Here is an 11,643-nt window from a genome sequence, read left to right as displayed (position 1 = left end):
ACAGACAACCAAGCACACTCACATTCACACCTACGGACAATTTAGAATCACCAATTAACAACATGTTTTTGGACTGTGTGGGAGGAAGCCAGAGAACCCAGAGAGAACCCACACTGCACGGGGAGAACATGGAGACTCCACGCAGAAAGATCCCGGGTGTCCTCACCGGGACACAAACCGGCGACCTTCTTGCTGCGAGGCAACAGTGCTAACCACCGAACCACCTTGCAGCCCAGTCCAAATCATGGCATTTAAAAAAAATAAAAAAAAACAGTTAGAACTATTTTTCTTATTAATTAGCCTAATCGAAGCTTTAAATCTGTCCAATCAGTAGCGTGGGACTCTGAGCCTCCTTCCAGAAGGTAACCACTTCTACTCTGAGTACAGAGCGTGTGAAGGATCACTCTGGATCTTGTTGGCCAGGTGCAGAGCAGCCTGTTCATAGGTGTTTTGCAGGGATCGGCGCTCCTGCTCACCCATAAGCTGAAATGTACAAATACAGTCTTGTTTTTGTGGACACTGGCTGGTTCTAAATTAGCCTGATTTAACAGCTTCACCTAATCATTACTGTCGTGTCGATGTGAAGCTCTGTGTTTCCATCACGCTGCACCTCTCTGCTCTTACGTGGTCACTCAGGGTGCAAACGAGTTATGTTCCAGCTTCACATCTAAATTTGGGTTTCGCACATCTGCGCTGCAAATGTGAACGATAGAAAAGATGCATGTGTGCACCGTCGCCCTGCGTCCCTCATGAATTGTTTCCAGCATTTTCAGCAACAGTGTGAAAAGTTTGATAGCGTCCAGGGCCCTCGGTTCCTGCAGTGTTGACGCATGTCGTGGAACCTCAGGCCACCTCTGACATTATCACACTGGCACCTTACTGCGCACACGGCCCAGCCGGTGTGCTGCAGCCTAATATAGAGAGGTGTAATGGTGTGCCAGGATAGTATTAACTGCTCCACTGCTCTGCTTGACCTTATGCGAGTGTGACCGAGTTCCATACTGGCACAGTAATGGGTGGTGTGGGGGGGACGGCGCCCCCAAGTGTTCGCTCTGGAGAACGACAGGCATCAACTTCCAATTATAAACCAGCTCAGTGGGGCTGGTTTGACATCACTTTGAAACTGGGTGAGTTCAGAATAGGTGGGACCCACTTTTGCTCCAGTCAGTTTTGTCCGATATATTAACTCAGGCGAGAATGTGACGTGTGTGTTTTTGGAGATGCAATATGTTCTTTACCAGGCACACTAAATAACTGAAAGTCATGTTGATGTCGTAGTTGCAGGGAAGCTGACACAGCTGTTTGCCAAACATCAGCAGTAATGTGCTGCATTTATGGGGAGATATTTATGAATCTATGAGCAACTGGAGGAAATGCAACAATCAGAAAAGTACAAAACACAGCGAAAAAAGGTCATCAATTAGTGCATTTTGGAGAGAGATTTTAATTTTACTTCAGGTTTGATTTTAAAAATGGCATCTTGTGCAGGGCTGCAAGGTGGTTCGGTGGTTAGCACTATCACCTCACAGCAAGAAGGTCGTTGGTTCGCATCCTGGTGAGGACACCCGGGATCTTTCTGCGTGGAGTCTCCATGTTCTCTCCGGGTTCTCCGACTTCCTCCCACACAGTCCAAAAACATGTTGAGGTTAATTGGTGATTCTAAATTGTCCGTAGGTGTGAATGTGAGTGTGCTTGGTTGTCTGTCTCTAAGTGTAGCCCTGTGATAGACTGGTGACCTGTCCAGGGTGTCCCCTGCCTTCACCCTGAGTCAGCTGGGATAGACTCCAGCCCCCCATGACCCTAGTGAGGATTAAGCGGTGTATAGATGATGGATGGATGGATCTTGTGTTAGCTCATAATTTCCAAAAGTGGCAATTTCTTATATCAGTAGGTAGAACATTCCAGGGGGTTGTCTCTCTCCTATTTACCCTCCCTTTAACCAGTGGCTGCCCTCCCTGGGCTTGGTTCTGCTGGAAGTTTCTGCCTGATAAAAGGGACTGCGGGAAAAAACAAATTGCTGCATTTGTTGGCTTTCTTTCTATAATATAATATTGCAAGGTCTTCACTTTGCATGTCTATTTCATGACACAGGTGCGTAGGAGATGGATGAGCATATCCAAACGCTATAAACAGACTCAACATCATCTAACGTGGACAATACATGTATGTGTGTAGTTTCGGTGCTACACTTTCATCCAGCAAATGGCTTATTGTAAAGTGAAATAACAAGCAGCTGTGTCCCTGCAACCTATTGCATTTCTAGTGTACTATAGGAAGGCATGAATTAATAAACGTCTGTCCAGTGAATGACGCCTTTCAATAACATGCAGAAAGACAGAAAACACTCCTAAATGTACCCTGGAAATGTCCACATTAATATTAATATCATGAAGTGCTTTAATGCGCACTGGGCTCTCCATGTTTTACCATTTTGAACAGGAATGAGGAATTTTCAATCTGAATTCACATTTTTATACCCAAACGTGAGCCTCTGAGCTCACTGGGCTTCTCTGAGAAGTCAGACACTGATCAGGCATAATAACATTCAACCACTAAAACAAATGTTTCTATTCAGGGATGCAAGTAAATAATTATAATTTGACATCTTAATCAAGAAATAATAGCGTGTGTTACTATTATTTCAGTTTTTCTGTAAAGCTAAATTTGAAAATTCATGGATAACACGAGTAATTATATTTTAGTATTAAAAATATCACTTTAATTAAAGAGCTTCTACATACTGGTGCATTAACCATGAATTTGGTAATTACCAGTGTTGTTAATTTAAGGCCGCTGTAGTATAAACCTTACATTGGGAGGTGGTCTAATACGTTTGTTAAGCACTGTACATATGTAAATGAACCTGCAGAGATGCGTGGCATGTAAACAATGAACAAATCCTTAATAATACATACAGCGAGGTTTTCTAAAATATCACGAGCAAATTGAAATTTTCTGAGACCTTGCTGTACTTATTGATTGCGTAGCTCCAGCAGAGGCCAACATTTTAATTATTTGCCCTTGAGGGTTAACCTTAACCCCCCCCGAGTCACCCTGTAAATATTTATACACATACATATACACTGTACTCTGGATTTAAAGATCCATTTCACTGAAAATACTACTTTTTGTTCAAGATCTTCTAGTATTACAGATGTATTTTACCAAATAGCAGTCTCTAACTAACAAGTCGTGGGCTTCAAGGTTTTTTTTCCCCCCTTTAATCTGTAGGGACTAGAAAAGCAGGCTCCCCTTCAAAGTAAATAAATGAAGCCCATGAAAAAAAATGCAGCTTCCTCATGCTGCTGTCTTGAATGACGCAGCTGCTCCTCTTGGCTTCGCATCCTGCTCCTCTTCATCATTTTTCTTGCACACACTGCCAGTGACGGATTCCTCTCCTTGGCGTTACAACAGCAGCTTCCTCTGCGGGCATGTCAACGAGGGGGCGGGGCGGCCGGATGTGACGTCACGTCGGAAGCCCTGTCAGACGGGAACGGTGCACGTGTCCGGAGGAGCTGCAGGGAGAGCATGAGCGGAGCTGCAACCGCCGCCAGAGAGGCCTCCGAAAACACTCGTTATTTCTTCCGCAGCGCCGCTTTCTGCCCCGGTTTTAACCGTTAACTCACCCGGACGGCAGCGGCGACCACCGGCGGCCGGCTCACAGGCTCGGAGGCGGGAAGACGCAGCACGACGCGCGGAAGGTGAACTGACCGGGAAGCGGGGGTCAGAAAGTTCTGGAGTCCGCTCTCGCGTGTCCTCTCTCCGTGTTCGGTCGTTGGCTCTCAGCGGCTCCGTTGACGTCGGTTGCGGACTGAAGCGGACCGACTGGCTGGCTGCCGGGACGACATGGCGGACTATCTGATCAGCGGGCAGACCGGTTACGTCCCCGAGGACGGGCTGACGGGACAGCAGCTGTTCAACGGGGGAGACGGGCTCACGTACAAGTAAAGACACACGGTCCCCCCCCGGTGCTCGGTCCCGGGGCCACCGGGGCCCCAGAACTCCCGTTAGCTTTGTGTTGTGTTTAGCGGCAGTTAGCTAAGATGCTAACTCACTAAGTGTGACTGAGCCGGTTAACTTTATACACAGACTGTCATGAAGCTCATCAGCATCAGATTATTTATTGGTTGGAACCGAAAAACAAGCTGGTCTGTTGATATAATTGCAGATTATTTTGTACTAGAGTAAAGAATTATCTTATTTCCAGCCTCTTAAAGATGAATATTTTCATTTTTTCTCTCTCATTCATTCAGTAAATGAATATAACACGCTAACTTACTTAGCTGAGCGAGCTAACTTTATACTTAAATTACTACTAATTAACTAATATAAGATTATATACTTATCAGAACTGAAAACCAAACTACTTGGACGTTTAATTACAGATTAATGTGTTCATTATTTATTTATGGAGGGATTTATTGCCCTACTTAAGGGTAGAGCTGCATCAGACTAGTTAATTGTCTGATTGTAGCTTCTTAAATGTGAATATTTTCTTGTTTCTTTACTTGAGTCATGAGACTTCAGTATTTAATTATTTACTTATTTAACTCGGGACTTATTTGGACATTTGGTTACAGATTAGTGGAGTCATTGTTGGTTTAGAGACACATTTAGTACCCCATTTAAAGGAAAAGCTGCAACAAGTAATAGACTAGTTGTCAGCTATAACATGTATTGCAGATTGTTTTCATACAGAGTTATCAATTATATAAGTAATACTCGTGTTTTCGCTACTTAAATGTGAATATTTCCTGTTTTCTTTCCTCCTGTATTTCTTTAATATTAATTATTTTAGGGTTGTGGCAAAAACAAGACCTCTGAAGATGTTATCTTTGGCTTTTTGAAAAGCCTTTTTCCATTTTCTGTCCTTTTATAAAGCAAAAAATAATCAACAGTTTATTTGAGAATGAAAAAATATATATATATTTTAAGGGAAACACTGGATCCTACATTTCCCATGATGCTACCAATAGCAGTTTTTAACTTCTCAATGGGGCACCTTTGGCTAAACAAACTAAGTTATTGTACAGCTGACCACAGGTTAAGTAGCACTGACTGACCTTTACTTATAAAATTGACGTTCTTGGAAGGTGAATGTTGAGAACACAGAAGTTTGATGGTCATCACTTGCACAACTAGTGATCCTGTGTCTATAAACACAGCTGGCACCACTTCAAAGACACCTGAACTTTCCCCACAGACTATAATTGTTCTCACTTTTTTAATTACCCTGCCAGTGTGAAGTTATCGCCGCTACCTGTCCAAGAAAGTGAAAACACTGCTGCAAACTGAATTACAGCCTCTTGGAAGTTAGAGGGCCGACAGATTCCTTCCGTACACACACTTGACCTAAATTTAGGTCTTGTGTTGTTGTGTTGCACTGTGTGGACCTCGGCTATATTTGGAGCATCATGGACGTCCCCCTTAAGCACAAATACTGTTTTCCATGTTGAAACTGAGCTGCTCAAACAATTTGAAATGGGTAATACTTTTAAATGTTCTGTGCTGTAACTAGCAGGTGTTTAGTAGTAATTTGTTCATTCATTTGTAGTAGTTTGACAGAAAACTGGCTGCAGTTTTTATCTGTCAAGCTGGATACAGATCTCAAATATGCACATTTGCTGCTTTATGTGCTTTTTAGTTGAATTCATTTGGAAACAGGAGTTGGGATTGAATGAAACAAGCAATTTTACAGTTTCATCTATGGCTGCAGGAGACTTTCACGGACACTTTTCACTGTTTTCTGATATTTTATTCAGTTATAAATTAAATAAGAAACAAAAACATCCAAAAAGTGTTCAAAAGTTTAATTCAGAATTGAATGAAATCGAGAGATGTTGCTGTTTTATGAGTGAGACAGTGCAATAGTTTAAAAACAAATGTGCACCATTTGTTTTACTGGTTTCACAGATTAGTTTGAATGCTGTCGATGCATTGAAGTGTACTGCTAATGGCTGACGGACGCTCTGTCATGTGCCTGAACACGCTGCTGTAACATGGCGTCTCACTGTCTTTCATAAGCAGCGTGGATGTTGATCCTCTGTACACTCCTTTGAAACGTGAAACCAGTTTAGGATTCCCATGAAAGAAATTCATGCTTTTCTTCCCTCCTTGAATGCATTCTTGGTTTTCTATTTATGAACAAAGAAACATTCAGCCTGTAAATGTTTATTCAAATGTGCACAGACGTGAATTACACAACATCTAAAAGTGGATTTTGTTAAATACACGTTTATTTATCTACAGCGTTAGATCAGTTAAGTGTGCATTGAAGACTGAGTTTTTGCTTCGTAGGTTTGGATAATGAATCAAGCCTTTCTTTTCTTCACCTTTTTTGGGAAAATCACTAGTTTTATTAATTTGGGTTTCATTTATTGAAGCATAATAGACATTTTTGTTTCTCAAATGGTCAGAAAAAACAGTAAAATGCATAGATTTAGTATGAAATAGGGTAACAAAGACTCCTCGCCTTAGCTGTATATGATTCAAAATTGTTGGGATGAACAGATGATGCAAGACGTGTAATATTTCTCATTGCTTTTGTTTTTCTCCTCCAGTGATTTCCTGATTCTGCCGGGCTACATCGACTTCACATCTGACCAAGTGGTGAGTCCAAATGAAGGACAAATATTTACCAACATGCAAAATCGGATTAAAGCTGATGTTGTGGTATTAAACTAATCTGAGTGTGGGATGGGAGCGCATGAGGTGAGGATTATCAGCTGTGCGCCTCCCATCACAAATACTCCTCCAATTAGACTCACAAAGCTTCCACAAGCCCGAGCAGTACACTTTTTTTTTTTGTTAAAAGCTGCAACTGTGACAGTCCAAGTACTGAGTGGGGGCCGCCTGTCATGCAGCAATATCTGTTTAAAGTTCACTAACGTTCGAGCTGCTCCTCATACCAGACCAAGTAAGACTGCAGCAGTGAATATTGAATTTAAGGAAGGGTGTTCTTTATTGTTTTTGTAAGAAGAGAATTGTGTGTGCAGTTCACCAAACTCATGTACAGTAAAAGCTGAATCAGAATAAAACCATCCAGCACCTAGACTCAGAAGTCAAAGCCCCAGTGTGTACGTTTTTAAAAGCTCTGACTCTTGTGACTGTCAAGAAGACATTGTTCCTTGTCCCTGAAGCAATAACACAATCCCAGGACCCTGAATCTATTTATGTGTGTCTGTCCCACTGTGACATGAAGCTTAAAAGACTGACTCAATTTTCCGATATCTGTTTCTTGTCCAGGATCTGACATCGGCGCTCACCAAACAGATCACCATGAAAACCCCGTTCGTCTCCTCTCCCATGGACACGGTCACAGAGGCCAACATGGCCATCGCTATGGCAGTACGTACGACACACAGACACACACGATCGTTTGTTGTTCAGCCGTCGCATTCTGACGCCGTGATGCTAATTCACACACACTGATGTGTTTTCTCCTCTCAGCTAACGGGCGGCATCGGCTTTATCCACCACAACTGTACTCCAGAGTTCCAGGCCAATGAAGTTCGCAAAGTCAAGGTAGCGATGATGACTTTCACCTCTGTTCTTCTGTTGCATCTGCTTTTCTTTCATTTCATTCACCTTCTTTTTTTCTTCTTTAACTGACTTCTGAACCCCAAAAACTGACAGTTTGCTTAATATGTGCAGCAATGTCAATAAGTCATTTATTATTAATTAATTGTTGCTGTCACAGCTACAGACCGCCGCAACAATCATTATATGAACCACTGGGACATTGAGTCAATGATCAAACTGACTGGCTGGAAGTCTTTAAGCCTCACAGAAGATTGTCAAAAATGTAATAGACTGAGGTTCAGGTTCAACTACAGCTAATCTACAATATTTAAAACGTATGTTATCTAGGAAAAACGGTGTCCGCCGATACTAAATATGAAATGACTGGGATAGAAGCTGGAGCGAAAGAAAAAACTTCATTGGGACATTTCTAGTTTGAAGGCCGTGTTATCTGTAAAACATCAACATTTACCAGATCCAGAATCTGTAAAAACAGAATTGTCTGGCTTTCCATTTTCCGAGTGGCTTTAGTTTTTGTCTTTTTTACATGATCTATGGCATTACAGCTTTGTTATTCTGCACAGAAGCCATTTTTTAGTTCTTTGAGTCATGATTGTTCTGTTTCCTCGGAGGTGCAGGACTTTATATTGTAGTGAAAAATGAGCCAACAGTGAGCAAAAATGTAACAGGAGCAGGAAATGTCTACAAAACTGTTTGGGGTTCAGAGGGCTAATGTCTTCTCTTTGTTTTTGTATGTTTTTCCTCCTCTTCCTCATCTCACATTATTTTATTCTGTGCATGTTCTGAATGTAGTTGCACTAGATCCAGTAGAAAAGTATTTTTGCTTCCTAGCTGTAGAGTTTATCCTGTGATCTCTTTATTCCTTTCGCTGCTCCTTCACCTGCCGCCCTTTACTCTTCCACATCCCCATCCTTGTTTTTCCTCACCCCTCTCCTTCCCTCCCTCCGTCCCTCCCGCCCTCCTCCAGCGGTATGAGCAGGGCTTCATCACAGACCCCGTGGTGATGAGCCCCAACGAGCGAGTGCGGGACGTCTTCCAGGCCAAAGCCCGCCACGGCTTCTGTGGCATCCCCATCACAGACAACGGCAAAATGGGCGGCAAGCTGGTGGGAATCATCTCCTCCCGAGATATTGATTTCCTGAAAGAGGAGGACCACGACCTGCCACTGAGCGAGGTGGGCAGAGTTTGGCTATATCGCCTATATGACTACTACCACTATGATGGGGTTTGGATTCAGGTCTTTGGACTAGAAGAGTTAAATTTTACAATACATGTTCCTGTTTTAATGTGAAAGGAGACTTCTTTAGGCTTCAATTATAGCCACAGGACCCAAATATAAGAGTTTTAAGTAAGAAAGAAAATCAAAGCTAGTCTACGTAGATACTAGTATGAAGCCTAAATTTGCAAAAGCTATTTGACAGAGGTCTGTTAACTGCATGTTGTGATGTGACAGGTGATGACAAAGCGAGAGGAGCTGGTAGTCGCCCCTGCTGGAGTGACACTGAAAGAAGCCAATGAAATCCTCCAGAGGAGTAAGAAAGGTGAGGATTTTTTTTTTTTCTTGTTTTTATTAGATACTAAGTTAAAAATATGACATAAAGCAGATAAACGTGTACACAGGCACCACTGTATGATGTTTTCATCTCTTTGGTGCCTCCTGCAGGTAAACTGCCCATAGTGAACGAAGAGGGCTCCCTGGTGTCCATCATCGCTCGCACAGACCTGAAGAAGAACAGAGACTTCCCTCTGGCCTCCAAAGATTCCCGAAAACAGCTGCTGTGTGGCGCCGCCATCGGAACCCACAATGATGACAAGTACCGCCTGGACCTGCTGGTGCAGAGTGGAGTGGATGTGGTCGTACTGGTGAGGAGGAGGTCCAAACTGTGTTTACAATAGAGAGACTGGGGGAAACTAAGTCTTGGTAATACAGGAAGCTGAACTTTAGCTGTCCAACTGTGATCAATTTTAGGAGTAGGGATGCAAAATTTCAAATATTTTGTTAACCGGTAGTCAGCTGTGGTAGTAATCAATAACTGATTAACCACTGAAGTGAAGGAAATGTAGTTGACATTTTTCCACTTACTGATGAAGCCATTTTAACCACTGGTGCATAATTTATGCCACAAAATTATGTCCATTAAATAATGGATTTGAAGAATAGATAAATTAAACACCGAGTGATTCACCAGTTGGCTCAACAAACACAATAAGTATTAAACACTAATCTACTAAACTTAAAATGTGTGATGTCTAGATAAAAATGGTATCCGCAGATACTAAATATTAAATGACTTGAATATAATCTGGGGTGCAAGAAAAAACTTTTTGGGACATTTCTAGTTTGAAAAGTGTGTTGGCTGACATCATCAAAATGACAACATTTATCAGAGCCAGAGTCTTAGCTGTATTACTGTGGTGTCAGCACTAGAACTGCTTGTGAAAAACAGACTGAGAGTGAGCGCTTTCATCAGTGCTTCAGTGACTTATGTGCAGGACAGAATAAACATTACAGTCAGAGTTGAGTGTTCACACTGTTAGATTTTCTTCCAATAAGTACGTTCAGTTCAGTTTGGCCTGAAAACTTCTATCTCTCGGCAGTGAGAGCAAAGCTAATGTTCTGTAGTTTTATTTTTTGTTGTTGTCTGCATTTCTATAAAACACGTACAGTGAAAGGAGTTGTGTGTTACAGTTGGTGATGTTGTGTGTTGCTTCTCTACTTCCAGGACTCATCTCAGGGCAACTCAATCTTCCAGATCAACATGATCAAGTACATTAAGGAAAAGTATCCCAGCCTGCAGGTCATTGGAGGGAATGGTACATGCACTCATCTTTACTTTGACATCAAGATGCACAGATTAACCAGTTAAAATATTTTCTTTAATCCCATCCTAAGTAGCAGTTGTGGAGAACTATATAATAGATACTGTTTGTACAGTTGCACTTGTCAGACTGACCAGTTAGTGATTCATTAAAATCATAAGCATGCATCTCTCATACTCACCACTGGGAGTTACTGAGTGTCCAAACAACTGCCTGTGCTTCCCTGAAGCTTTCGACTCAATTGTTGCTGAACAGGTTGTTTGCAGAAAATACTGCAGTTCTGGAGCTCTAACCTCCTCTCTGTGTCCCAGTGGTGACTGCAGCTCAGGCGAAGAACCTGATCGATGCCGGAGCAGATGCGCTGAGAGTGGGGATGGGCAGCGGCTCCATCTGCATCACACAGGAAGGTGAGCGTCAGACCAAACGCTGCACACCTCATCCTCATCCACAAAACATCTCCGAGCCAATCTGGAGCCTTCAGTCTGGTTGTTGTAGCTGCTGTTCATGGAGGGGACATGAGTGAACAATCATGGTGGAGGTAGATGCAGTGTTTTTATTTGGTCAAACTATTTGAATGACAGAATCGGGGATGCTTAGTTTGGTTTGCTTCACTGATGCTAATGCTGGGACTGAATAACGAGACAGCAGCCCAATAATGTCACAATAATTGTTCTATCCTCTTGTAGTGGATCTTATTGGAGGACAGCTGTTTCTGCATCTAGAATACCTTTTGAGACTCCTAAAACTCGCGTAGTTTGTCTTTGTTTTTCGTGTTGCCTTCAGGAGCAATTATTGTTGATATTTCCGATCCTGTAAATCTGCCTCTCTAAGGTTGTGAAAAACTGTAAGCTGTAGGGGTTGACCGATATGGGTTTTTTCCAATATGCTCTTTAGTATTCAAGGAAACTGGTAATGCAAGTTTTCTGAACTTATCTGCAGAAAAAAATTAAATCTTGAGGTCCAAATTTAGAATTACACAACCTCTAACGCAAAACTTAAATATTCCTGTTACGACCAGCTCGCTGGGGTAAAGGGCAGTAACATAAAACCCCGATGTTGTGAGGTGTTTGAAAGTTGTTTATTAAAAAAAGTTAAGATTTAACAATAGACACAAAAGTGAGGCAACTAAAGACTAAATGAGTGCTGTGAGAACGAGAACAAAGGGAGACTCTAACCTAGAGTTCAAAGATTACCGCAATACAGAGGAATAGAAAAAAAACCAAAACAATCTAACTAATCCAATCTAATAACAGAAATACGATGCTAACAGCACTCAGTCAC

The 11,643-nt window shown here is 42.1% G+C and overlaps 1 protein-coding gene across 2 annotated transcripts in view; it reads left to right on the top strand.

The window, feature by feature from the left end:
* Positions 1–3,445: 3,445 nt before the first annotated feature.
* impdh2 (IMP (inosine 5'-monophosphate) dehydrogenase 2) overlaps positions 3,446–11,643 on the top strand; it is an 18,293-nt gene continuing 10,095 nt past the window's right edge. Inside the window, exons 1-9 of one of the 2 annotated variants that reach the window (XM_008297706.1) lie at positions 3,446–3,944; positions 6,561–6,609; positions 7,246–7,347; positions 7,450–7,524; positions 8,510–8,716; positions 8,996–9,083; positions 9,206–9,405; positions 10,266–10,356; positions 10,674–10,769. In XM_008297706.1, the coding sequence (XP_008295928.1) occupies positions 3,847–3,944; positions 6,561–6,609; positions 7,246–7,347; positions 7,450–7,524; positions 8,510–8,716; positions 8,996–9,083; positions 9,206–9,405; positions 10,266–10,356; positions 10,674–10,769 (1,006 nt within the window). In that variant the 5' untranslated portion in view covers positions 3,446–3,846. The remainder of the gene's footprint in view (positions 3,945–6,560; positions 6,610–7,245; positions 7,348–7,449; positions 7,525–8,509; positions 8,717–8,995; positions 9,084–9,205; positions 9,406–10,265; positions 10,357–10,673; positions 10,770–11,643) is intronic. The other variant, XM_008297707.1, reaches the window with a different exon arrangement.

Source organism: Stegastes partitus, unplaced genomic scaffold (genome assembly GCF_000690725.1).
Source record: "Stegastes partitus isolate 25-593 unplaced genomic scaffold, Stegastes_partitus-1.0.2 Scaffold1240, whole genome shotgun sequence".
Lineage (NCBI taxonomy): Eukaryota > Metazoa > Chordata > Actinopteri > Pomacentridae > Stegastes > Stegastes partitus.
The sequence above is the reverse complement of the archived record's forward strand: the minus strand, read 5'-3'. Positions and strand labels throughout refer to the sequence as shown.